The sequence below is a fragment of the Rattus rattus genome, chromosome 4 (assembly GCF_011064425.1).
Source record: "Rattus rattus isolate New Zealand chromosome 4, Rrattus_CSIRO_v1, whole genome shotgun sequence".
NCBI lineage: Eukaryota > Metazoa > Chordata > Mammalia > Rodentia > Muridae > Rattus > Rattus rattus.
In genome coordinates, this window is record NC_046157.1 from 164936149 (window position 1) to 164963416 (window position 27268).

Genomic DNA, 27268 nt, shown 5'->3' on the forward strand with positions numbered 1-27268 from the left:
GGGCTGTAACCTGTAAGGCAAAGAAGCCCTTTCCAAGTTGCTTTTGGTCACGTGTTCATCACTGCAAGAAAAAGAAAAAGCAAACTAAGGCGTCCTCTGATGCCTCCTAATTCGTGGCTTTAGGCTAGCTTCGTGTTCTTGCCTGTCCAGTTCCTACTTGCTTTCAGATGGTGGGACCTTTCCTGCCATCCATCCTGCCATCCAACCTGCCATCCATCCTGGGTAGTAGTCTATTGGTCTGTCTCAGCTTAGGGCTTTTTGGATAGGCCTAGCCCAGGCAGGACCTGTCTTCCCTTCAAGGTTCTCCTGGAAGTAGTCTCAGAATGCAATGTCTTACTGATCTGTGGACCAGCCAAGTCCATGTCAAAGGAAACTGCATCATAGAGAAGCTATGAGTCCCTAGCCTGACTCAGGAAGGCTGCATTCCTAGAGATCTTTACACAGTCTGCAGGCAGGGCTGAGACTCTCCTCTTAGCCGCATGGCTGGTCAGTCACCTCAGTAGCTGTTCAACTGCTTCCGTGACCCTAGGGAGGGCCCTGGTGAACTGTTTCAGCTTTCCCAGACATGTGACGTTTACTTCCTGGTGTTGCCGTTTCGGGGAGACTGCTGTACAGTGGTGATTCTCTGCTTCTTGACGGCAAGTGCCTGTTGCTGACTTCCCCCACAGAGATGGAGATGACCCTGAGGTGTTGGCTGAAATTAGCCCTACTTCCCCTAAGTTGATGCTGTGAAGGTATTTTATCATAGCAACACGGAAGTTACTGAGACACCGGCTTCTGCTTGTTGAACCTTCTGGCATGTATGTTTGATAGCTTTGGGTTACAGGCCATTGAGCTCTATATAGGATTATCTCGGGGAATCGATCGTTACCATCTACACTGACACTGTGTCTCACTACTGAGGGCCTCCTGACCTCCAAATGACATCACAAGATGACCTTCAACCTCCTGTGATAACCATCCGCCTCCTTCTCAAATATATAGCTCAATCCTTTCAGTCTTATGACTGTAGGATTCTGTGACAGGGGCACCCAGCCATGTCCCCTAGCACCCCTTCCCAGTCGGGAAGCAGCTCCAGAAGGAAAGAGATCTCTACTCTTTGATGATTTGACCCTGCTGATGGGTCAGAGGGAATGTAGAGATTTTAAAAAGGAAAAACAGTCCCTTTTAGATTCTGATAGTCTGGGAGACTGGTCCAATGGCTTGTGGTGCCTTAAAACTTTAGTTCCTATCTCCTAAAGAGCCTGGTGCTTTGCCTCAGTTTGTGTCCTAAGGTAACAAGCTGCCATGTTTTTATCTTTCCAAATTCGAACCCACTCACAGCTCAAAGAGCATGGCCACACATTGTGTCCCATCCTTCCTGCTCACTTACTGTGGACAGTCCCATCCCCAAGGGTGTGGGTTTACTCTCCCAAGTAATAAGACACACCCTGGAGCAAAAGGTCCAGGAAAGAAACCGAAACAAACCCCTCCCGACCCATTTGTTTGTTTTGTTTGTAATTCTTCTGATGTGCCAGTCCGTACAAAAGTAGCAGGACTATTATGAGGTGACAGCTGCCTTCTGATTGGATTTGAGGCCTGCTCTGCAGGAGGACATTTTTATGTCTGGCACTGTAATCCTGGCTGAGGAAGCATGGGCCCCGGGTAGGAAGAACCTGTTGTTACTTTACTGAATGGCCCTTCTGTCAGATTGCCTCTTAAACAGCACTTAGAAGGCTTTCAGCTTTGCCTGTCATTAAGGTCTGGGCCCTCCTCTGTTTCTATTAAAAGCCCTTGAAAGGGCAGGTTTGGGATTAAAGATTGCTCAGTGCTGTGGAGGACATAATCATACCAACAGACTAACTTAAAAACTGGAAAACAATGAATCCAAAACTACAAAATGTTCGGGGTTTAAATCTGTACGTGTGGTTTGTGTGTGATTACGTGTTGTCTACGTGTGTTGGGTTTGGATATTGTTTATACAATATGCAAGAGGCTTACAAATAAGTGGTCACATAGATTGATTTTTTTTCCCTTTTAGTTCACAGAGTAAATGGAGTGTTAGGCAAAACATCCTGGTTGGTAGCCTGGTGTGTAATGGTGATGGGAAGGGGTAGAGAGAAGAGGTTCAATCAACGTGGCCATGTTGGGAAAAGCAAACTGAGAAGTCTAATGGCCCTGTGTTCTAATTTAGAGTCCTCGCACGAGTTTTAAATAGAACTTGAGTCAGAGGTGTGCGGAAATGGTCAAGGGGTTATCATATTCTCAATTCTGCTCCCAAAAGGATGGTTCCTAGAAGCCCCTGCTGCTCAAGGGAAGGACTGATTCTCAGGTGATAATTTTGCTCCTGAGGGTTCAGCTTTGACATCACAGCTAATTGTCCTAATTCAGAATCCAGGAGGTGTTCCTGTTGGGGGACTTACCCTATATCAGTCTAATAATGGGACTTACCCTATATTGGTCTAATAATAGGACTTACCCTATATCGGTCTAAAATTAGGCCTTAACACTGGGTGTTCTCAAAAGCTAGGGGGCACTGTTTGACCCTTAGTGGGTGCATATCTAGGGTGTGTGTGAGCCTTAGCAATGTGGGTGAGGGGTTAACGGGTCAGGGTCAATGCCGCCAAAGCAGTGTGAAACACAAGCCCCATCCAATTAGGGGTCACTGGTGGGCACTATCAAATCAATCTCGTTTAGATCGTGTGTTTTTAACCTCCATATAAAATTTGAGTCTTCAAGGATACAGGAGTCTCGGAGAAAACTCAAATGACGTGGGGATTTCAGCAAATCCCTGCTACGCACGGTCTAAATCTCCCCAGTCACTGGCTATAAGAGAGTTTTGTGGTCCTTCTTAGGCAGGGTTTGTGGCCCATCAAACTTATTAAAATACTTATTAAAGACTTTAAAACCTGCACTGTTGTCTTCCAGCACCCCCACCCCCACAATTTCTGGGACCACAGCTCTCAGGAAGGAGTGCAGGTGGGAGAGTTGCATGCAGTGTGAGATCTGAAAGGCCTTACAAGAAAAGGGTAGAAGGTACTCGAGAAATACCTGTGGGTGAAGACAAGATGGCCGGAACGGCTCCGCTCACCACCAAGGCCCACCAGAACCGGCTGAAGCTCCTGGAACAGGCGCAAAGGCATTCTAGAACACTCGAAAGTGACCTGCAGGGGCTGGAGATGGCCCAGTGGTTAAGAGAACTGCTCTTCTAGAGGTCCTGAGTTCGATTCCCAGCAACCACGTGGTGGCTCACAACCATCTGTGATGGGATCCGATGCTTCTGCTCTGGAGAGAGTGAAAGTGACCTGTAACTCATCATGAACTACAGGTAACAGGACATATAAAGCCCACATTGTACAAATAAGCTACAAAGATGGGGCCACACAATGAACCCCCTTGTGCTGGTTTGTATGTGCTCCGCCCAGGGAGTGGCACTATTAAAAGGTGTGGCCCTGTTGGAATAAGTGTGTCACTATGACTGTGGGCTTTAAGACCCTCATCCTAGCTGTCTAGAAGTCAGTATTCTCCTAGCAGCTTCCAGATGAATATGTAGAGCTCTCAGCTCCTCCTGCACCATGCCTGCCTGGATGCTGCCATGCTCCCGCCTTGATGATAATGGACTGAACCTCTGAACCTGAAAGCCAGCCCTAATTAAATGTCCTTTATAAGAGTTCCTTGGTCATGGTGTCTGTTCACAGCAGTAAGACCCCAAGACATTCCTAGAATCCACGCTAGGTAGTTGACACAAACACCCCAATCCTTCCTGAGCCAAACGCTGGGCTTCTAAACTTTGTCCCTGCTACAGTTCACTTCCTCCCTTGGAAATGCATTCTTCTTACAATACTAAGAAACTCACTTTGTTTCTTAGTATCCCTATATCTCGGTCCAAGTCCTTGTTCTGGGATACAAGAGCCTAGAACCTCTCCAGAGGTGCACACCAGACCTGCTGCCCACTATCATCACTAGTACGAATGAAACAAACAGGCAGTGGTATAAAGTAGCATATTTAATCGGTGTGGCCACGGTCAAAAGAGGAACAGGTACAACGACCTCCCAAGTGATCTTTGCAATACTGACATGAGCTTTAGGTTAAAACAGAGGATTGGGGTGGGGGAGAGCTGTGTGTGACGAGGTGGTCCTGGCCAAGGTACGGCCTCATCCTCCTATATCGTTGCTCTCCTCTAGGGAAGCGGCCTGACCAGGGAGGCTTTGCTGATCTTGGAATCGGGTTTTAGGGCAATGAATATGACTGAGCTTTCAATCTTGAAAGTGGGAGATTTAAGACAGAGATGCCAAGGTCTCATCCTGGGCCTTGCTGCTTTCTGGGCCCAAGTGAGGAATCCCGTGCTATTTAGCGAAAGTCTCTAAGAGCCTGTTCTACCCTCAGCTGCACAGGGGCACCTGGGGTGGGGCCGGGGAGGCTGTGCCTCTGCAGCCCATCCCGGCCCTGGGGGGACGGAAGCCCCATAAGAATATGAATACTGTTCTTGGATGAGGCTACCTCTCGAGAATGCTGCTCACCCAATGGCCTCAGATGGTGCTAAGCACTACACCCACCTGAGCAAGGGTCCCTGGGGGCAGCCTCTGGTTTGGGTTCAGTAGTTCTGTGAGCAGAAAGTGACCAGCCTGAGCAGTTCTTACTTCTGGCTCCCCCGGCATGCCTGGGCCACTAGGGACCAATCCATTGTGCCTGATCAGGAGGCTCCTGACCCACCCCACCCCCAACCTCTGCCCAGCTGCTCATATCCAGAGAGAGAGGACAAACTTCCTGCCTTACACCTATCTAATCTGTTCCCTTGGGTAGGAGCCAAGAAAATTTTAGGACTTGACCTTATTACCTGGACTCACTGTGGTGGCCACACCAGGATGAGAACTGAGAGTGGTCAGGCCAGGGCCATTGCTGGGGGACGGGGCCCAGTCACCTCCTGGCACTGGTCCTGAGGCGTGCCCCCCTCTGCAAGGGACTGCTGTGGATCAGAGAGGATTGCAGGTCCCACCATCTCTCCAATTGAACATGGTGGTAGGTCTTTGGATAGGCCTAGGTGATGGGGGTAGAGAAGGCATTTGCTTTCCAAGGTTCCGGACCAACCCAGGGATCGGGCTTGGTGGGTTCAAGCCCGGGCACCACCTCTGAGAAATAGTGTCAAACACTGCCCACTTAAGTGCCCATGGAACTGCAGGTCCCCGGTTCCTTTGTCTTTGTGACATTGTCAGTCCAAATAGGGGACTAAAATCACCCAAATGCTCATCACATCACTAAAAAGAAAAGAAAAAAAAAGGCAGGGAAGCTGCACCTGCAGTCAGGAGAAAGCTCGATCTAGTCTGCTGCTGATATGCATGCAGAACTACTGGCATGAGCCTCGTGACCTGGAACCCGGAAAAGGTCATCGCCAGCCCCTTAGTGACAGCAGTGATTGTGTCAGGAGAGTAGGGGTGGGGTTAGTCAGCATTAGCATATGAAAGAAACCAATTGGCAGAAAAGTCTTGGACCCAATCCCTCCCAGGTCAACACATAGCAGACATACAATGAGCTCTACTGTACAAGTGACCCCTAGGCACTGGCGCCATTGAGCTTCTGACCTTTCTTCAAACTCTGGCCCACTTCTTCCCCTGGAGATGCTTTCTTCCTTAATAAACCACCTGTGCTTCCATTACTAGTCAATGGTCCCTGTCCAATTTCCTTTCACAGGAAACAAGAATCTGGAAATCCCAGTGAGCGCTGGTCAGATTCCACTAGCTGCCTATAGCATCCTGGCCCCGTCACCAGAGTCAGTGCCTGCCAGCCAGACCACTCAGGTGGTCTTGGCAGCTGCAATACCTGGTTTGCTACTTGCCTACGGAGATGTCCGAGCAGGGTGGAGGGATCCTGGCTACCCGCAGGCTTGCTGTGCTGAGCTAGAGTTGGGGCTGACGTAGGATCTGGGGGAAGACTCTGTCACTGAGTTGCATCCTAGCTGTGATAAGATTTGAGCGGTGTAAGGCAATTAAGACCTGAGGAGGCTTTGGTCTGCTCTGGACTGAGCATCAGAGCAGGGCCGCCGGATGACCAGTGCTCTGGGGTCTTTGTTGAAGAGCTGGAATAAAGGTAGCTTTGTGCCGTCAGTGAACGGCATGGTGCAGTCCTTCCTGTGGGTGGAAGCGGGCGCTGTTAAGTGCAGTTTTCTTTTCTGCTTTGGGCCAGTGTGGGCTGAGATACTGAGGCAGCCAGCAGCGAGCGAGAGGCCCAGGAGAGGAGCTGGGCCATGTACTTTTAAAAAGTGCCAGCAAAGGAGCGGAGACTAGGCACCACCTTAGTGCCCCCTTCTGTCAGGGGCAGTTGAAGGTCCATGGGGAGCATCTGTCTGTCATGTCGGCTGCCCACGAGCGGGGACTCTGCTCTTTCTGAGGACAGGATGCACATCCTTCACCCTCTTAGGTTAGTGTGGGATCACGGGCCTGGAGGTCTGCAGGCGGGCGGTTTTTGTTCTGGTAGCAAAGCCAGGGATCCTCATGAGCGGTGGCCAACCTTTTCTATAGAGGGCCAGATAGTAAACATTTTGTCTCCTTGGTAACCAGTCAGCCTTGGACTTGCCGAGTGAGAACAACCGTCAGTCACAAAATCAAGGGATGCCTTTGAGATTCGACAGCCAGCAACTTGCAAAGGAAGCCGGGAGAATGCCTGGCCCCACTCCACAGGTCCACAAGAGACATCAGGCTGATTCCTTTTAGCCACTCATGGTCTGCTCTACTTTAGCTCCAGTGTTTTGGTGCTGCAGGAGGTCTTGGCTATAGGACATGTTCAGTGCTGGCAAGCCCTGCCATTACAACAGCTCAGCAGGAATAAGAGTGATTGGCCTCTAAAAGGGCTACGTAGAGGGGGCTAAGCTTGTGGGTACAAATAACCCTACACACGTTTTGCTTCCCTCTGGACTGAGGGTAGCACAGGAGAGTAGGTGCCGAGGTTCCTTACCTTGGTCCAGCATGGCCATCGCTGGTTTCTTATCCCAGAAAGCTTGGCTTTAGGGCACAGCTAGACTCAGCAGCACCTCCTTTGCCCATAGAGGGCAAGTTCAAAGTGTCTTCAATAGAGAGGTTGTGTGAAAATACGAGATGGGGAAGGGGAATCTATGCACCAGCCGTGGACTGTGGACAGGACTCACTTTCTGAGGGGTGTGTAGGGGGAGGGGGCTCTGTCACACAGTGATCCTATGAGTCCGTCCTGGGGAGGCCAGTGGTGGTACTAAGGAAAGAGGAGGCCCTGGGGGAGTGGGGAGGCCTTGGAGGACTCATCTTACAGTGTAAAGGCAAAACGGGGGGGGGAGGGTTCACACAAGATAGGTAGGGTTGGATGGCCCCGGGGGTTCTGTGAACTGTGGAGCCTCAGAGAGCAGCTATCCACTCCCAGGAAGGGCTGCTGGCTAGACGCTTGCAAGTTCTTGTCTTGTCGAGTGCCCTTAAAGGAAGATAGGAGTTCAGATATGAGTGTCCACGTATGCAGTGTAGAAAGCTTCAGTGAGAAGGTCTCCGACCTCGGTTATGTTTTCTGAGAAGACAGCAGGGCAGCAATGTCTGCAGAGAAGCAGGGATGGGTGACCATGGAGGACACGGCAGCAGCCGTGTTCAGGTTGGGATCAGGACTACAGGCTAGATGCTGAGGCTGTGGCCAGTTAAGCCCTTGGTGCTCTGGGTTGTGCACCGACTATAAAGAAATGAGACAGTGTGGATGGAGTTAGAAGAGGGGATCAAGATGATGTGCTCTTGACCGGAAAGGGGATGCTGTTAGCAACATCAGGACCGGCCCTGCCACTCCAGGGGATTTTTCTTCTGCCACGGTGCTCTACGTGCATTCAAACCCCAATTTACCTATACTGGAGCATCAGCCTATAGGGGCTGTGAAAGGTGAGACTTCGCCAGCGCCTCCGGAACACAATGCACCAAAACCATTCTCTTGACATTAGAGATGAACAATCCCGGGCAGGAATTTAGCCTGTGAGGCAGAGAGAGCTTGGGAAGTCCGGGTTGCAAGTAACCTACAAGCAGGAGCTGACTCCAAGGCAGGCTGGTGAGCCCTGGGGGGTCTCCTCTGCTTCTTTGGAGCTTGGTGGAGATGGCATCAAATGTCAGGTTCAGGGAACAAAACCCTTGAGGCCTACTAGGGTGAGTATCTATGAACTGCGTGTTCAAAGGGGTGTGTTTTCTCAGACAATATGGGGCAATGGAGACCTGCCTGTAGTCTCTGGAAGAGCATCAGTAGTTCCTATGTTTGGGTGCAGGCTGTAATATTTTTCTATAGGGCTAGTATCTTCCACACAGCACTCAAACCTGTGGACAGAGACTTGGAGGAAATGCCAGGCCTGTCTTCACAGCTTAGGATATTCTCCTCAATTGATGGTAGCTCCAGTCAGTCCACCTCAGTGACTAAATGAACAGTTTGAGGCACCAACTCTATCTGAGGAAACCTGTTTCATATCACAGCAGAGGGCAGCACAACCCCTCACTCAGAGGCTGTTATCCCTGAGTACTCATCCAGGACGGAGGAATCGTTCTTCCCGTTGATGTGGACCTTGCCCCCGTTGGTGTCGAATTCTGACCATATTTGAGCTCATGCACCACTGAGTTCAGTCTCACGATCACCTTACCCAACAGCAGTGTGGAGAGGGTAGACATCTCTCAGGGTGGCGTGGCCATCCAGCAGGGTTTCTGCATGTTCTCATTACTGGGCCACTGCCCCAGGCCTGCCTAGGAGGAAGCAGAATTCTAAACGGTCCACTGTGGACAGTTGTAACTGCCACGGGGTGTGGCCAACCATTGATATAGGTGAGAGTGGAAGGAGTAGAATGGGCCAGGGATGCAGGTGAGGGAGAGATGGGCACCTAAAGCAGGAATGTCAGATGTCTGTGAGCCAAGGGACACAGAGCAAACAAGGACAATCAGAGTCCTGGAAAACCTTGGGTGCAGGGATGGCTGACAAATCCAGCTTGGGAACATCCCAGTGGCCCCATCCTACCCACAGGAACCCCCTGATAGCCCTGGCTCAACTGAGAGGCTGGAGAAAGGAGTAAGACAAGTGTGGAAGACCAGGTGCCATTCAAGGACCTAGGTACTCCAAGATGGATTCATGGATAAAGACCGAGAAAGCAAAGCCCATGACCATACCCAACATGCCAGTATCCAAGAACATTATCATGTAATCATCCCCAAACTTTTACCACAAACATCTGTGTGTGCACATACAGGTCTTGTCTCAGGAGTGAACCAGTCACTTGCTCCCCAGGGCAGCACCAGGCATTCTGCTGCGTCTTACTGGTTTCAAGAGGAGGAGAGCTCACAGTCCATTTAGGACTCTTCTCCACACAATCTGCATCTGGAGTTGCTGTCTTCAGATCTAAGGCTCCCTCCCACATCAGAGTGCCCATGCACAATCACCCTATGTCGCTCCATGACAACTATGAAGCCGGGTGAGAGGAGCATTATTATAGTTAGTTCATGAGGCCAGGCCTGATGGTGCACACCTGTAATTCCAACATTTGGGAGATAGAGGAGGATTAGAAGCTCAGCGTCATCCTCAGCTATGTCATGAGTTCAAGGCCAGCCTGGAATATATGAGACCCACTCTCAAAAAAGTATATAATAATGCACACTCATCAGGTACTGCCCTAAGCTCACCCCATCCAGGGCTCCAGCACGAGCCTGTGTTATTGCTTAGGCCAGAGCAAAAAAAGCCAGAGAAACATCAAAACTCATTTAGCAGTCGAAGCAAAGGTTCTCCTTGGGCTTCCTGTTACTTCATGACACTTATCGGCGACCACAAAATGATGTAATTACCTCCATATAGAACATAATACAATTTAACTTCTACGAAGTCATGTCTAAATTACGCAGGACGCCTAAGTACAGAACCTCAGGCCAGAATTATTTATCAGAATGACTGACAGCTGTAGTAGACAGTCGTAGTGCTGTGACTCTAGAACCCAGCAACGGGATGGGCTCTCTGGAAGAGGAGGTGACCTTCATCTGTGGTCAGACAGTGTGGACGACATGTGGTGTGGACAGATCTCTGCTCTCAGAGGAGGATCTGAGCTGAGGAGTCTTGGAGTCATCTGACCATCACCAAGGAGAATGGGAAGATAGGGGTACCTCGGCCAAGCATGGCAGCAGACGAACGAGGGGTGTGTGTGTGTGTGTGTGTGTGTGTGTGTGTGTGTGTGTGTGTGTGTGTGTGTGAGTTGTCTGAGGGTGATGCCAGAACTTTGGGAGATAGAGGAGGATTAGAAGCTCAGTGTGGACGCGCGGAGTACGAGTATGGAGGGGAGTGGAATGCACTTCAAAGAGTTCCTGCCTACCAGTTCTCTCCCAGAGGGAGGCAGAAGCAGGAAGAGAGAGGAGGGAGACATGCTCTAGGGTGTTTTCCCCAAGGGGTGACATTAACAGAACTGTCACCAATATTTCCCGATTTGAAGGAGACGCTGGTGACACAGACAGGGGGACCACAGTCCCCATAGTGTCCCCACTCTTCTCATTCCTCTAGTCTTGAGAGCCACCACCCACCATATGACCTCAGGAACGTACCTCCTATGTGTCTGTATCCAGTGAAGGGGCAGGGTGCTGTGCGGGGCATTCTCCCTGAACAAGTGTCGCAGGTCTTCATCCTGGCCTGACACATTCTGGGGTCTGAAGGAAACAGTAATGCTTCTCTCAGCTAATCGTTTTGCTAAACACTTGTTGGTGGTAAAAATTAGAAAGGAACGTAGTGATGATTTGCATATGCTTGGCCCAGGGAGTGGCACTATTAGAAGGTGTGGCCTTGTTGGAGAAAGTGTGTCACTGTGGGGTGGGCTTGGAGACCCTCCTCCTAGTTGCCTGAGGATGCCAGTCTGTTTCTAGCTTCCTTTGGATGAAGATGCAGAACTCTCAGCTCCTCCTGGATGCTGCCATGCTCCCACCTTGATGATAATGGACTGAACCTCTGAACCTGTAAGCCAGCCCCAATTAAAGGTTGTCCTTTACAAACTTACGTTGATCATGGTGTCTCTTCACAGCAATAAAACCCTAACTAAGACAAACGTTTTCTATCAGTTCCCACGAGACGGATCCACTGGCTCTGGCTGCTACTCTGCCACGCGGTCCACAAGCCACCCTCTTCCAGCAGTCTCCCTTTTAGCTGCCCTCTACAAACAGTTCCCTAAGGGGTAGTTACCACCCCCCTCCCCCACACACACACATACACACTCATCTCATTCTGTGGGCCCTGCGTGTTCTCACTCCAGAACCAGATCCTCACGCCCCAACTGCCTCTCAGCCACACATTTCTTTCACACACCGTCCTCTTTAGCCCGGTAAATCAAAGTTCCAGAAACTCGTAATTAGATTTACATGTTAAATTCTCAATCCACAATTCATCCACACAATACATTCACTGCCAATTGATAAAGATATAAACCGCCCACCTAGACAAGACAAAAATCAGTCTGGTTCACCTAAATCTGAGCCATCCCCCTCCATGGACTCCATCATGATCTCTCTCTTTCCTCCTCTCTCCTGCTTTACAAAAACTTTGTCCCCATCCCACTCTCTACTGTCCAATCACATGTCACCTTGACATCAACCTACAAACACTACCTCAAAGCCTTTAAAATGCGTTTTGTTTGATGTACACAGCCAGGCAGAAGAACAAAAGATACAGTGAAGTGGCCCACAGCTCATCTGTAGGCTTAGTGTCCTGCAGCCCAGAGCTCCTGCTAGGGCCCTGGTTCTCTAGGGGTTGCGGACAGGAACAGACCTGATCTATTTAGCAGATCCCAGTATGGCAAATATTTGTTGGCTATTTCCAGGAGTAAGGGACCCAGTGTGCTCTCAGATCGAAGCCCCGCCCCCCCCCAGAGGGGACATTGCCCAGTTGCAGAGAGATGAGGGGCCAGGTTGGGGTACAATGCAGATGTTGGAGGTGTTGTCCTGGTGCCAGGAGCCTGGGTATAAGTCACAGACCCCGTGGTGGCTTTGAAGAAAACGGTTTGTCTGCAGTGCCCCTGGCTGGTGAGAGAGGGAAGCCAGAGCAGGGCGGGAGGACACCAAGCCGGGCAGGTCCTCTGTGGGTGTTCCTTGCAGCACTTGGCATTGTGACCAATGGCGTCAGTTGTAAGGGGCACAGGTGTGGTGTTCCCAGTCGCCAAGTGCAATCTCTTACAGCTCCTCTGTCCTTGGGCTGTGGGGCCAGCCAGTCTCCCACACATCTGTCACCTTGCTCCTTGTAGAACCCAGACTGATGGCCAGTCTGAATGTGTCCCTCTCTTTCTTTTTTGCTACCTGTGCCATCTGTGAGGTGGCTAGGAGGGCATCTAAAGCCCTGCTCCCAGCAGGTACCTATGCCAGTTTTGCCCGGGAGGCAGTGGGTGCAGCCCAGCTGGCCGCCTGTTGCCTAGAGATGCGAGTGCTGGTGGAGCTCGGCCCCTGGGCTGGGGGTTTCGGGCCCGACCTGTTGCTGACCCTGGTGTTCCTGCTTTTCCTAGTGCATGGGGTCACCTTTGACGGGGCCTCTGCCAACCCCACTGTGGCCTTGCAGGAGTTCCTCATGGTGGAGGCGTCGCTGCCCAGTACTCTGCTGAAACTGTTGGCCCAGGTGCTGGGCGCGCAGGCCGCCTGTGCCCTGACCCAGCGCTGCTGGACCTGGGAGCTCAGCGAACTACACTTGCTGCAGAGCCTCATGGCTGTACACTGCAGCTCCACCCTGCGGACATCCGTGCTGCAGGGCACGCTGGTGGAGGGCGCCTGCACCTTCTTCTTCCACCTGAGCCTCCTCCACCTGCAGCGCAGCCTTCTTGTCTACAGGGCACCTGCCCTGGCCCTGCTGGTCACGGCCATGGCCTACACAGGTAAACTCTCTCCCCTCTCTGCTAGACGGAGCAGGACCCTAACCCCGCTGACCAAGGGGCCCACAAGCCCTCGGAGATTGGGCCCCTCCCAGGACGATAGGGGCTGGAAGGCTAGACCTGGGGTTGTGTGTAGGGGGTACCTGTACCGTATACCCGTCCCCGATTCCCAGCTGTCAGGTTCGCTACAGCTGAGGCAGTTGGAGCAGCTACAAGTTTCAAAACTGGGTCCTGGCTGTACTCTGGCCTCGCGTGCTCCTCCAACACCCCAGAAAGAGCAGCAAGCCTTGAAGTTCTTTCATCTCTGGTCCTTGCCCCTTCCTCACTCCATTGCAAAACAGCACCAGCCTCTCATGCCTGTGATTTCCACCCTGGACAGGCTGGCATCTTGACTGGGCCCTTTTGGTCCCTCGTGCTCTTCTAGGGGCTGCTCTGGGCCCAGCTCTGATTTTGTTTCCCAGGTCTCGTCAGCCCAGGGATCCACCTCGAGGGAGGCACCCCTAGATATGATGATCCCAGATCAGGGAGCACTGTAAGGCTATCGGCTAGCTGCTCCTCAGAGCCATGGCCACTGCAGATGCTGCGTTATGCAAGAGCAAAGGTTTCCCTTTTGTTCCAAGAAGCCAAGAGCCCAGAAAGCAGAAACGGCACAAGTCAGTGCTGAGCTGACCGAGCCCAGGACTTGGTGACTGGTACTAGGAAGACCGAGGGAAGGACCTCCAGCACCTGGCTGTGATGGGATAAACTGAGGCCAGCTGTACAGAGAACACAGGAGGGTGGTGATTTCCAGCAGAATGAACAGGAGCGGCTGTGTCCTACCCTACCAACCAGGGTTCCCAACTCCCACAGCAGAGCTGCCTGGGCCGGGCACCCAGGTCTAGGTCCCCGAGGCTCAGGCTCCCATCTGCCTGCCCAGTGCTTTTGCCCAGCTTCCTGGCATGGCCTGAAAGACAGTGGCTGCCTCAGCTGCTCCCCTCACCTCCGCTTCTCTTCCATGGCCACTTAGCTGCTGACTCCTCTACAGTTCTCCCAAGGCCTGCAAGTGACATCTCTGTCACTGTCACTGGTTTTAGTGCAATCGCCTCTCCTGTGACCTCTGGCCTTGGTGGAACCAGCCTTGTTTCTCTGGGACCATTCACATACAACAGGGAGAACAGCCGTTCCAAAGTCCCCAGTGCCAAGATCCCAGTCCCGCATCTAGTGCTGTGATCTCGGGGGCTGGTTCCGTCCGGCAGCCTCAGGCAGAGCTAGTCCGAGAGAATCCCATGCTTCTCTCCACAGCTGGGCCCTACACATCTGCCTTCTTCAATCCTGCCCTGGCTGCCTCTGTCACCTTCCACTGTTCTGGGAACACCTTGCTGGAGTATGCCCACGTGTACTGCCTGGGTCCTGTGGCAGGTAAGCAGTGGGAACAAGGCCGGCCTGGGTAGTGTTCATGGGCAGAGGGCAAACACAGACACAGACACCCAGGAGATCACTGGCTGCAGACTCACAATGGGGTCATCCTTCCTAGCTCCCTGGGGTCTTAGTGGGGGTGGGGTGGGGTGAACCAGGGTTTCAGATCTGTTCTCTTAATCTCTGCAGTATGGGCAGTTGGAGGAAGTGACTAAAATGGGCGTGTCTCCACTTGGACTGCCACAGAGGAGGGGGGAGTGTTAGGTGGAGAGTGGGGTATGGAGAGTTGGACCCTCTGAGGACTCTGCATAGGGAGAAGGCTGCAGTAGGTTCCCTTGTGTCTGGGGCTCCCCTCCCAGTGCATCTTCACATACCCAGTTAAAGCCGTCCTGCTGTGTGCTGGTACCATGGAGCCTCTGGGACGCATAGGCCATGCTTGGAGGATCTCATGCCCTTCGGGGCTGTAGACCTGGGTGCTCAGGGTCTGCTGCTCCTAGGAGGTCTGCCCCGTGACTCCTTGAAGTACAGAGAGGACCCCCTCCAGGCACCCAAGGTTTGAAAGAGAAATAGCAGTAAAGTCCCCAGGCCGGAGTGAGTCAGAGAAAGGTATAGCTCCAGGACCTGGCCAATTCTGGGGTTTTGGCAGTTTCGACCTAGGCAAAGGACACACCTCTCTGGCACTGGGTCTAGGCACTAGGCTTCCCCACACTGACCATGACCCCAGATGACTGAGGTCCACTGGAACCTTGGAAGGTTTCCACTCCTTCCAGGGCTACACTTGGCCGGACCAGAACAGAGCAGCAGCTCGAGGGGAATGGAGATGGAAGCCCCAGCTCTCCCCACCGACACAAGCTTGGGGTGATGACTGAGGTGTTCTCGCAATCTGCAACCTGGGTTCTCGGAATGCGAGAGGAAAGAGGAGCCTCTCTCTCTCTCTGCCCCATGGGCCACTCTTCTGCAGACTGCTTCTTGTTTGTCCCCTTGTTCCCTTGTCCTGCAGGGCTCCTCTGTGATTTTACAGCTTCAGTTGTTTTTTTGGTTTTTTTTGCAAGTGTATGTGCATATGTGTGCATGTGTTCACATACGTGAGTATTTATGTGGGTGCACATGCCTGTGGAAGCTGGAGGTCAACCCTGGGAGTCATTCATCAGGCACCATTCACCGCTGTTGTTGTTGTTGTTGTTGGAGAGAGAGCTCTCTGATTAGGCAAGGTTGTTTGGCCAGCAAGCCCCAAAGAACCTCTTGCCTCTTCCTCCCAAGCACTGCGACTCCAAATATGTGCCATTGTGCATTGATTTTGGACAAGGTAGCTTGGAGCCAGGTCTCTCCTTATAGCCCAGGCTGTCCTAGAACTCTTTATGTAGATCAGGTTGGCCTTGAACTCACAGAGGTCTGCCTGCCTCTGTCTCCTGAGTGCTGGAATTAAAGCATCACTCTACCTGGCTTTTTATACATAGGCGCTAGAGATCAAACTCAGGTCTTGTACTTATGAGACAAACACCTTATGGGCTGAGCCACCTCTTCAGCCCCAATATTTCAATTTTTAGCGTAACATTTGAGTAGGTCACCCCCATGCTTATCCTTCATGATGTGGGGTTTACTTCTGACCTGGTCAGCCTGCACTTGTGACCCTCCTGCCTGGTGCGACAGAATGATAGGCATGTACCACCATGCCTGGCTCCAGGAACCATCTTCATCTGGAGGTCACCAACAAAAAAACAAGTTTGTGGAGTTTAGTTAGAAATCAGCGTTGAGGAGCTGGAGAGGTGGCTCTGTGTTGTAAAATGCTTTTGTTACTCATGTGTGAGGAACTGAGATCAAATCACCAGAGAGAGGCGGGGAGGGAGGGGGAGGGAGGGAGAAGGGGGGAGAGGGGGAGGAGAGGGCGGGAGGGAAAGGGAGAAGAACAGGGAGAGGGAGAGAGAGGGAGAGGGAGAGGGAGAGGGAGAGGGAGAGGAGAGGGAGGGAGAGGGAGAGGGGAGGGAGAGGGAGAGGAGAATGACTTACTATTAAGAACGAGGCTGTTGTGAGGCAGCGCCCTCTGCTGGGCAAAAGCTGCAAGCTACTGTGTGCTGGTGCTCCTTGCTGCTTGGAAGCCCCTGAGCAGGGGCCCTCTCTGTCTCTGGACCCAGAATACCACATCTGCTTCAGGGGGTGACTAAGGCCAGCAGTGGAGTGGGAACAAGTCAGGCCATGACCTGAAAGCAGGCCTGCCCACAATGCCACACCCTGAGGCAACCTAAAAGAGAGACTGCAGTATAGAACTGGAAAATGGCGTGGGACATTTCCGTGAGGCATCCTGAGTCCTGGGTCCCCAGAGCATAATCTAGAAATATACTAACCTCCCATGGGTGCTCCCTGGGCTCTTGGCAGCTGAGCGCTAAGGGATAGGACCAGGGAAGGGGTGTGGCCAGAAAGAACGCAAGTAGGAGCCTACAGGGAGGGCCTGGGCTGTTCAGGATGCTCTCCGACCTGACCCCATCTCTTGCAGGGATGATCCTGGCTGTCCTACTCCATCAGGGCCACCTCCCACGCTTTTTCGAGAGAAATCTGTTCTACCGGCAGAAAAGCAAATACCGAACCCCTAGGGTGAAGCCGTCCCCAGGTTCTGTGGATACCAAGATGCTCAAAGGGGAGTAGTGGTAAAGGGCTGTGGCCTATGGGTACTAGGGCAGCAGCCACTGGGGATCTGGATGAGCTGCCTTGCTCACTGAAGCTTCAGTCACCTCCTGAGTCTTCTGGTCTCCCCTCCACAAAGTCATTTGCCAATAAACCATTGTTAAGACCCACCCGCCTGTCTCCCTCGCCTGAAGGAAGCTTCTGGAACGGCAGGTGTGGTCCTTTCCCCCTACTGCACGTTCTTCCCTAACTCATGTTTACAGAGTGATAATAAAAGGCAAGACCACAGAGACTGGCAAAAACCCACGGTTCGACAACCTGGGCCTAGATACCCGGTACATGCCTGGGAGTCCCCAGTCAAGAGAGGCCTGATTTTCCAGGAACCCCAAGGATACCAGCGGTGGAGACATCATTGAATGTTTCAGAGGTGTGAGCTGGGCACACGGCACAGTGCACTGCTATCTGTGAAAGTTTCCTTCCCTTAGGACAATGACTATTTATTCTCTAAAGCTAGGCCAAACCTTATCCCAGGTGTCCCTCTGTGGTGGGATAGGACGAGAGGACAGAGCAAGGGGACTGTCTGGGTTTCCTGGATACAGGTGAGGTCACATTGAGGAGAAGGAAGATCCTTCCAGGGCCTTCATGCCTGTCCCTTCACCTTCTCTAAAGGCCTCTCTGCCTACACATCCCGGCAGAACTGCCTGTCTAAAACCCCTATCCTTTCCCCCTGGGTTGGCGTGACTAACCTGGGAATGGGTGATGGTCACTGGAAGGGACTGGGGAGCCAGCTCTGTACGGCCTTTGGCTTGAGGAGCACAGAAGTGGTGACATGGGGCAGTTTGCCTACACTGGATGGGGATGCGGGCGCTGCCTGCATCCTGCAGGACTTTGTAGATGCGTCAGGGCTGGGGGCTGTGTCATAGTTGCTTCATCAGAAGCAGAGCAGGCATCCGGGAAGCAAGACAGCTCCTCACAGCCACAATGGACCCTGGGAGGCCAGCAGCCTGGGGTCCTCAGGGCCTGCACAGATGGCTAGGACAAGAATCCTGCTGTGATCGAAGTGTCAGGGTCACATTCCTATTCCACGATGCAGCAGGACCTGGGCCAGATGTGCAGAGCGAGGAGATAACACTGATGTGCAGGGAGGATGTAAGGTCAAGTGTATCTGGGCTGTCATGGTGACAGGATAACTTGGAGCCATTCTGGAAGCTGTGTGAGTGTTGTATGCACATGCTTGTATACATGTACACACACACACACACACACACACACACACAGGGTGGTATCCACACACAATTTTCAGTGGAGTGCATGGATGTTCGACCCGCTATTGTTTCTAATACTGTTGAAAACTGACCGTTTTCACTATGGTACTTCTTTGAAGTGACACGTTGAGAAGTCTCTAAAATGCTCTAGACCGATTTGTCGACAAAATAAAATGCATTTTTTTTGTGTGTGGAAAATCTATTTCTAGCAAAACCCACAAAAAACACCCTCACACATGTTGGCCAGAGCAATTTCACTTCCTCTCTCCCCTCTTCTGAAAATCTGTTTGGAATAGGCAAGAGAAACACTGATTTGTTCTGTGTGGGGAAAGGGGATAGATAAGGGGTGCGGGGCAGAGAAGCAGCCTGAAGGAATCTGGAGGGAGCCATGTGGCCATGGGCAATACACCTGGCTGTCTTTGAGGACTGTCCAACCCCACAGCCTCCGCAGACGCGTGGGATCAGGATGGTGGTGTCTGAGCTTGGGAAACGGCTGAGCTGGGCGGCCGAGTGCTCAGCCTGTGTGGTCCTCCACCCCAGTGAGAGCCGTCCACAGGGCTTCTCCCTTCTGGGTGCTAAGATGGGACTTTCAACATCTGAGGGACCAGGAGGAGGGACACAGCCTCCCTACTATTTAGTGTTTTGATTTTCTGTTTGTTCGTTTATTTGTTTTTGTGGTTTTCTGTGAATGTGCCCTTGCCCTGAGACGACTCCAGACCCTGGCGAGCCCCAATCTATGAAAACACCCCTTAATCTTGAGGCCAGGTGACCTCAAGTTAGCCCCGCTCAGTGTGGAGTAACCAAGTCACAGTGCAGCTTTCCAGATCCTGAGTGTCCCAGGGTCATGTTGCATCTCTGGGAATTTGGATGACAGTTTTGGAGCACCGGAGAGGGATCCAGCAAGATCCTCATCACTTTGGGACACTCGCAGGCTGGCCAAGCCAAATGAACTCAAAGTTAGAAAACAGCACGGCAACCTATCCACAGTTGAGGAGTGGATGCAAGGGTAGCCCCGGCCTTCTGATTCTTCTTGGTCTCCAAAGCCCAGACGCCTCAAACCTACCAGGTCTGAGTAGTACCCAAAACACCCACAGCAGCAAGAGACCTACGCAGTCCCACCTGCCACTTACTGCAGTACCACCAACAGCCAGAGAGTGGCACCACAGGAGACGCCAGGACACATCTGCTCTCCTAGGGTCCCAGGCTGTGTCCTTCGGAAGTAACCAACTATCACTTGCAGCACATTGGGATCCCATCCTCCACGACAAAATAGAAGCCAAATGGACTGTCCTCTCTCTCGAAGGGTTAAATAAGACAAAACTCCACTTAAAAAAATATAAAGAGGCCACTTGGCAGAAATCCAAATTCCTACAGGATCAGCATTTCTCGGAAACAAAGTTCAACCAACCATACGCTCACTTTTTTATTTCTGCCCAGAAACTGCAGCTCTGCATTAGCCAGTCACCTACGAATGTGAGGAAAAGCGATGACCCCTGGGCTCTTGACTTGTTGCTATTCTTTGGATTGTGTATCCATTTTCTTGAAACCCTCAAGACTCATTAGATACCCATGAACCCCCAGGGCCCCGGGAGAGACTCATATTAGCACCTTAGGAAGTTCTGGGACCCTGAAACCTGCACAAACCCTGTGGGCCAGAGATTCCAAGGGACCATACCCCAAAAGGCTGCTGGGGAACGGAGTGAGTAGCATACAGTGATGGTGCACACAGGTAGGGCTACCTGGAATAGGTTCGATCGGTACTGAGGGAAGTAGGTGGCCTCAGAGCTGGCACCTTGCATCTTTCAACACCTCCCCACTGCCTGCCTCTTGGTCCCCTAAGAAGCCACCCCTCCCCTCCCTCCCCTCTGGGGAGCCAGTACCATCTCTGTTTGGGTACAGGCCCCTGTGCGCATTTTCCGGCTGCAGACAACAGACAAGAGACATAGTGAATGGATGTGTGTTGCATGAGAGCCACATTTATTTCTTAATTGGACAGAGCCCTAAGTGCACACAAACAGTACAGGAGCCTACAGCTAACACTCAGTTGTAAACAGCAGGATACTAGTCATTACGTCAGGTGGTTATGACACAGGGCCAGGGGGCGCCCACAGCAACCACTTATGTACAGGTCAGGGAAACAGCCTCTTGAGTTGCAGGGGCCCCTCGGTATAGACAAACTACAGGAGGTCCAGGCTCAAGGAGAGACTCAGGTCAGCCATATCTGTCCATCCTGGGGGACTGCCTTGCTCCAGTCCCAGGGGTAGAGGAATGTCTTTTGAGGTCCACATGCTGGGTGGAGCAGGGGACCAACATCTTAGTCTTGTTCACATCTGTAACATCAGCCACATTCAGTAATCTGAAGATAGTTAAGGGTCCTCCAGGGACCAGGATAGAGGAAGCCATTTACAACAGCTGTGTGTGTGTGTGTGTGTGTTGTGTGTTGAATAAGGTGTTGGTAGGAGGCAGAAACAGCCCCTCCCTCTCCAGGAAAGATGATTATTATTCCAAACTAAGTTGAGGTCCCAGCCTGGGCAACATCAAGTATCAACACCAAACTGTCTGTGGAGGTGGTTTTCCGGATCCATCTCACCCTCTGTACCAAGCAGGAAACAGAGACCCCAGCTAGGAAGACTTAGTATCCCTAGTCCCCGTGTCATCCCTCCCCATCACAGATGTTGGACAAATGACCTTCCGCTGATGTGATATACAGGTAATTTGGGGCAAGGAGGGCATGAAGAAATCAGGTTTCCTGAGCTGTAGACGGATCTCTCGGTCCATCAGTTCTGGTTACTGGTTTCTGACTCAGGACCACCCACAAAAGCCGAGAGCCCATCTTGGTTCCCTAGACAATGCCAGGACAACACTGGGCCAAGATGGAATGGCCCCCGAATGGGGGCAGGGTGGGCACTACACCTCCCAACCTTTCTACAACCCGACCCAGGCACAGGTGCTCTGTAGGTTGGCTGGCCTCAGACACCCACCTGCTGGGTGGAGCCCGACTCTTCCAAGGCCTCAGCTTCAGGTTGGCTGACCTGAGCGAGCGTGGCAGGCCTGACTGCCTCTCTGCCTGCTGGGGGCTGTGTGGCTCCGTGGCCCTCGGGAACCAAGACATTGAAGCAACTCGCTCCTTCCCTCCTTTGAATAGGTCGTGAGCACCAGAGTGAGTTTCTGAACACAGCTGTCTTCTCTCCACTTTGTGATCTCAGCCTTCTGCCTCCAAGGTCCACCGTAGACAGCTCAGGTCACCTGGTTTCTAGTCTGGGTTTAACCTTGATTTGTATTCTTGGAAATAAGTCTTATTCTGCACTTCATAGATAGGGTCTCCTGACACTTGATGCTATTGACTCTTACCTCAAGCCCTGGGGGTGACGGTGGCCACCCATATGGCACCTGACCCCAGTGATGGGTGAATTCTCAGTTTCCGCTGGGCTCACACTGGATGGCAGGTGCACACACTACTTCCAGTATGAGCCCTGCCACTCCCCTGAATCTTGATACTTGGATGAAGGACAGGACCCTTGATAACTGTGCCAAGGGACCTTTGAAGCCAGAACCTTCTACGACCATCCAGACTGTAGAGATGCTGTGAGCATTGGTCTCAAGAGTATCCAGGTCATGTCAGTGCCATGTGGAGACAGCTTGAGATGATGGGGAACTTAGACCCATCAGTTGATCTAGAGGGGGGAGGGGCTGACCAAGGTGGAGGGAGAACCTTGGAATAGCTGGATGCTGAGTGTAACTGCTCCTGATAGGCCCTGGGGACTTCAGGTTTGGTTTCTGGCTTTCCAAATGGACATGGCATGAAAATTCCCCAAGCGCACAAGGTGCAGAAGGGTCCCTTTACCAAGACCACCGCAGGTCACCCTCATCTGCTTGATGGACATACATCATTCACTGAGTTCTCTTGCTGAGATTTACAGGAATGCCACACCCGGGGCAGATCACTGATCACAGAACCTTTCCAGAGCTACATATTCATTCCTCTGCTCATCGACACCGAGGCTACAGTCAGAGACCCCATTCTGAACACCCATGGTCTCTGTCACCCACAGCCGTGTGTAAACATGGCCGCCTACCCAATAGCCTGGACACAGCTCAGCTGGAGCCAGTCTGCCTTGCGAGGGTTGACCATACACCTCACCTGATCCTCCTCATTCTGAGGTGAAGCTGCCCACACCACCCTTATTGCTCCATTTTGGGAACCGTTCCCTCAGAAGTAGCTCACAACGCTTTCTGAACTAAGTAAGTTTCGGGATTTGCAGAACCCCTCACACACATACTGTACTAGGTTCATCTCAGACAAACGGGCCAGGACAGAGCTTCCCTATGCTAGGCCGTGGCTTGTTCACATCCCTCCCTCCCTCTGCCCCTAGTAGACTGGAGATACAGGTGGCAACCAACAGGGCCAGGCTGGGGGTGGGGGTAGGGGTGGGGGTGGGAGAGGGGAAAGTAGCCCCACATGAACCTTACAGCCCTACCTGGAGGCATTAGAAATAAATACTTATAAACAGAACACAGTCTTATAGTTAATGTCTCAGAGGACTGTTTCAACGCCACTAACTAATGTATATTAATTATAAGTCCGTCTATGCTTAGAAAAATATTAGAACAGCGGCAATACCCTGGGTCTCGTGCCCTCTGACCTTCCTGGCATTCCGAACTTCCCACCAGAGCAATTTTGGAAGAAACCACAACACGCACAACCTCCGGGGGGGAGCACAATTCGTCATGTGGTATAGGCCTCCCGCCAGAGGTGGGGTTGCTGGGCCCAGCACAGGTGTCCCCTGGTGGGGGAAGGGCTGAATGGCAGATGACAGAACAGATGGTAAGGACGGGGGAGTGGTCTGGGCCACTGGAAGTCCGGAAGGCTTTCGGCTCAGACCCGCATCTGCGCAGATCTCCTTCGGGAGAGCTTGGACCTGCAAGGGTGGAGTGGGAAGGGGAGAAGCTGTAGTCAGAGCCAAGAGTTGACCAGAGGCAGCTCAGCAGACCTCCAGACCATACCATAGTCCTGCGTCTTCCTTGATCCCCTTAGACTTGTAGCAACTCAATATTGAATACATCAGTGCCTTTGAGGGACACCTTAACCTCCCTCCCATGGCCCTTGGGGGGCACCTTATCTCCCCCTCCCCCCATGGTCCTTCATCAAGTCTATGACGTGGAAGGGGTAAGACTCATTCACAGGAGTCTGCATTCAGCTGACTTATTACATGAGCAGTAATGAACACAAGCAGGTACACATGCCCAAGAATGTCCCGGCCCCAAGAACATGGAGCCCTATGTGCTCCAGTGCCCTGGAGGAGTAGGCATCTGCTAGGTCTCCCGGTGGTTGTGTCCACCTCCCCGCCCAGTCCATACCGAATGGTCCCAGCCAGGAGTGGGTTGAAGGCATACAGCCAGTCGTGCATGTCCTTGTCACTATTGGCCTGCAGCAGGATGCCTCGGTGCTCCGTGCACACAGCGAACGTGTTGGGTGTCTGTAGAGGGAAGCTGCTGGTGACAAGGTGCTTTGGCCACATGGCCACTGCCACCACTAAGAAAGAACGCTTTTGGAAAGTTGCAAGAGTGGGTAGGTGGGAGAGAGGTCTAACCTGCCACAGCACGGCACCCCAGGGTGAGGTGGGGTGGGAGGCAAGCTTCTCTGTAAAACACAACCCCCTTCCTGACCACACAAGGATGGCAGCTCCATCCCATTCTGGAAGCCTCCAAGGTCAGGAGACTTGTTTCCTATGTCCTATGTTTGTGCTGCTCTGTAACCCCTGGAAACGAGTCTGACTTCCGTGGGCTCTCACTCTTGCCTGGGACCCTGGATGAAGTGCCCTTTTCATCTCTGCCGTCTGTGATGGGTGTGCATAGCAACTAGGGTCATATAGCGCTCTCTCGCTCTACACAGGGAATAAAATCCAGTGGGTACTGTAGGCTCCTTCCACATGGCCTGGAGAATCTTCCCTTCAACCAGCTGCAAGGAGCTGGCTCCCACATGTCTAAGGCACCGTTTGCTTGCAGAGAACTATGAGGCAGTGCCTTGGGCAAGAAAGCTTGTAGGAGCTATAAGGTTCTGCCAACCTCCCAGGGCCTTTGGGAACCCTAGGATGGGTGTTGGCAATGGCACGGATGAACGGCAATTCTTGCCATTACCAAGAGCCGTTCCTAGATGCCCTGCTGTGGCTGAGACAGGGACAGGCAGGGGCTATAGCCTAACAGAGAACAGGGAGCACCTCCCCGGAGGACTCAGTACTTCCGAGATGGGCCCTGACCGCACCTTGAGCATGGCCTGCTGGTCCTCGCTGTACTCCACCTGGGCTGTGGAGAGGTTGAGCACAAATCTCTCCACTGTGTCCTTGTCACTGTTGTACATGTAGGCGTAGGGACGCCTCACCACCACGAAGCGCTTGGCCCAGCCAGCTGTGTGTGGCTCCAGGAAGTGCAAGTATCCCTTCTTGGAGACGATTGGGCTGTGAGGCAAAGGCACATCTGTTGGCTCAGGAACCCTGGGCAGTCAGTTGGGGTAGGGGAACCAACAAAGGGAGACTCACACTCTACAACTCTGTGTTAGAACCTCAAGAAGGAAGACCAGGAATGGAGGGGTGGCTGACAGAACCACCATCTCACATCTGGGACAAGCCTCCAATTTTCAGTGGGGAGATTTGGGAGGAAAAAAGTTAAAAAGTCTGAGAGTCCAGTGTCCACTGGGTCCCCATCTCTGCCTCACTCACCTGCCCTCTACTCTCTGGTTGTTACCGGTTTTGTGCGAGAGGGTCACAGGAGCCTGCCTGCCTCATACATGGGTGAGGGGCCCCCAGACACCAAGCTCTGTACACAGGCCAGGGCTGGTTGCCTATTGCTAGAATACTTCTGATTCAGGTAAAACCCGGTGGGTACTGTAGCCTCCTTTCACATGGCCTGGAGAATCTTCCCTTCAACCAGCTGCAAGGAGCTGGTTCCCACACGTCTAAGGCACCGTTTGCTTGCAGAGGACTACTGAGTCAGTGCCTTGGGCAAGACAACTTGTAGGGACCTTGCATACCTGACTCGGATCTCTTGGATATCAGGGACCAGCAGTCTCTGGGGCTCCTTCTCTGTCTCTGTTGCCCGAACAGGGGAGGGAGTCTTCTTGGAGTCAAGTTCTGGAAGGAGCTCGGGCTCTGGGCTGGCGGGCCGGGAGCAAGGTTGGGGGGTCCTAGAAATAGAAAGTGACTCTGCCTTCTGCCAGGGCTCTTCAAGGGACTGGTGTTCCCTGGTAATGCCCTCCTAACAGCTGCTGGGGGAAAGTCCAGGGACTGTTTGGCTATGTCCACAGGAGGAGTTCCTGGGTCTCACAGAGTCTACCTCGCTCCAGGGCTGCTGGAGTGAATGAGAAGTCTCCACAGCGGCTTGTGGTACAGCGTGCAGCTAGGGCAGGATTTCCATTGCTGGGGAGACACCACTCCCTCCTCCAGGATGCTCTCCAACCTCTGTCCTGTGTAAAAGCTCACACACCTTCCCTTCCTCTCCCGTATCACCAGTGGCGGCTCACTGAGTATTTTAGGAGCCCTGCTACCTTTTCTGGGGGGTTATTCACTAATGTATCTTTTATTGTGCTAGCTGAGAAAGAGGGAGCTCGGTGCCCCTGCTTGAGCTAGATGGACAGAGGGACTTCAAGAAGGCCAACACATTCCTCTGCCATGCCCTACCTTTTCGTGCAGGGCCCATAGTCCCCTTAACCCTATTTCTCCATTCCTGAGTCCCAGAAGCTATTGCCAATTGGCTTTAAGGTGCTAGAAGCTTCCCCAGTAGTACGGATCTCGCTCACCTCACATCAGTGGCACCATAGCGTCCTTCAATCAGAGAGGGGCAAGTGGAGGAGGGAGTGAGCGTAGCCGCACCCAGAGGAGACATGGATGGGTCCCGCATCAGGGTGACAGACATCTCTGAGAGCTGGAGGAGACAGAAAGTCTTCCTCAGGTGGGTCTCTGGGCCTCCAGGAGGATGGGGTTTCTCTCACACACACTCCCACCTAGCCATGACTGTTCCTACCAGGGTTCAGACTGCCCTGACCCAGGTGAATTCCCCTTCAGAGGCTATAGGGGGTGAGGCATGAGACGCTGGGGGTGGGCGGGGGTAGAGGCCTGCAGGATCGGGGTTCCAGGATATATATAGTGTTAAGGGTATGGGAGGAGAGCAGGAGATAGAGCCTGGGAACCACCACGTGGTCTGCACTAGGTTGGGTCAAGCTCTCATTCGCACCCCGGTCTCCTCAGATTCCAACCCTAGGGAAACCAGCTATTCACCTCTGAGGGTTATCTCACCAGGCCTTGCCCTTGGCCATTGGCAACCAGAGGCCTCACCTACCTTGCTCTCGCTGGCGCTGATACAGACGTGGCTGTGGGTGTACTCCCTGTTGAACGTGTGCATGAGGAGTCGTAAGCACTGTGGACAGAGAACACATGGTCATCCCTGCACCGGTGGCAGCATGGGGCCACCATCCACCCTGCCCCAGACATGCTCAGACAGGAGATGATGAAAAACGGCAGGTTGAGGGGACAGAACCTGTACGCAAACTAGAGAACTCCTACCCTGCGCTCCTAGGAAGGCTATGAATTAGCATCACCGGAAGACACGAGGCCTCCCCTGGTGGCCTGGATAGCAACAAGAGGGGCTAGCTCTGAATAGAGACAGTGAGCTGGCTCCCCAGCAGTTCAGGGAACCAAAGGATGACAAGTCACACCTGGGGAGGAGCCTACAAAAGGCCTCAAGCTGAGGCTTCTAAGGAGAGTAAAGTGGGGTGAGGTGGCAGGCAGGGGACTAACTGGTCCCTACTCCTCCCCACTCCAGATTCTAGCAACTCTGACTGGAGCTGGCCACAGACCGGGCTGGGCCCCTGGGTCACCCCGAAATGACCAGGGCCTGTGAAGACGAAGCCATGGTCACATCAGCTCACCCGCCCAACCTACCTTGACGGCCAGCTCCCTCTGCCTCTCATTGGGAACCTCCAGAGGTGACGGCTGACCCTCGGCTGACAACGGCGAAGAGGCACCTGAAGAGCTACGGGACTCAGAGTCCTCACTGGAAGCTGGCGACAGCACCTCAGGCGCAGGCCGCTGTGTGGTCTCCAGCTTCTCCCGTAGGAGCAGGTAGTGCCTGGTCTTTTCCACCTACCGGGACAACCAAGGTGAGTGAGGGTAC

General features: G+C 52.7%; 2 protein-coding genes across 3 annotated transcripts in view; one reads left to right on the forward strand and one right to left on the reverse strand.

The window, feature by feature from the left end:
* The first annotated feature begins 12220 nt into the window (after nucleotides 1-12220).
* LOC116899654 (aquaporin-12) lies at nucleotides 12221-17008 on the forward strand. The gene is made up of 3 exons (XM_032901662.1): nucleotides 12221-12827; nucleotides 14106-14222; nucleotides 16711-17008. Exons 1-3 carry the CDS (start codon nucleotides 12221-12223, stop codon nucleotides 16857-16859), a joined length of 873 nt encoding a protein of 290 aa, XP_032757553.1. The 3' UTR covers nucleotides 16860-17008.
* Nucleotides 17009-20049: 3041 nt separating this feature from the next.
* Nucleotides 20050-27268, reverse strand: part of Kif1a (kinesin family member 1A) — an 84568-nt gene continuing 77349 nt past the window's right edge. For both annotated transcript variants that reach the window (XM_032901665.1, XM_032901664.1), the window contains 7 exons: nucleotides 27037-27237; nucleotides 26435-26512; nucleotides 25896-26020; nucleotides 25131-25283; nucleotides 24366-24558; nucleotides 23462-23580; nucleotides 20050-23022 (listed from right to left, as the gene is read on the reverse strand). In XM_032901665.1, the coding sequence (XP_032757556.1) occupies nucleotides 22980-23022; nucleotides 23462-23580; nucleotides 24366-24558; nucleotides 25131-25283; nucleotides 25896-26020; nucleotides 26435-26512; nucleotides 27037-27237 (912 nt within the window). In that variant the 3' untranslated portion in view covers nucleotides 20050-22979. The remainder of the gene's footprint in view (nucleotides 23023-23461; nucleotides 23581-24365; nucleotides 24559-25130; nucleotides 25284-25895; nucleotides 26021-26434; nucleotides 26513-27036; nucleotides 27238-27268) is intronic.

Coding starts and splice junctions, on each gene's coding strand:
- LOC116899654 (XM_032901662.1), top strand. CDS start 12,221: ATGGCCAGTCTGAATGTGTCCCTCTCTTTCTTTTTTGCTACCTGTGCC. Junction 12,828..14,105: donor CACGGCCATGGCCTACACAG/GTAAACTCTCTC, acceptor TTCTCTCCACAG/CTGGGCCCTACACATCTGCC. Junction 14,223..16,710: donor CTGCCTGGGTCCTGTGGCAG/GTAAGCAGTGGG, acceptor CATCTCTTGCAG/GGATGATCCTGGCTGTCCTA.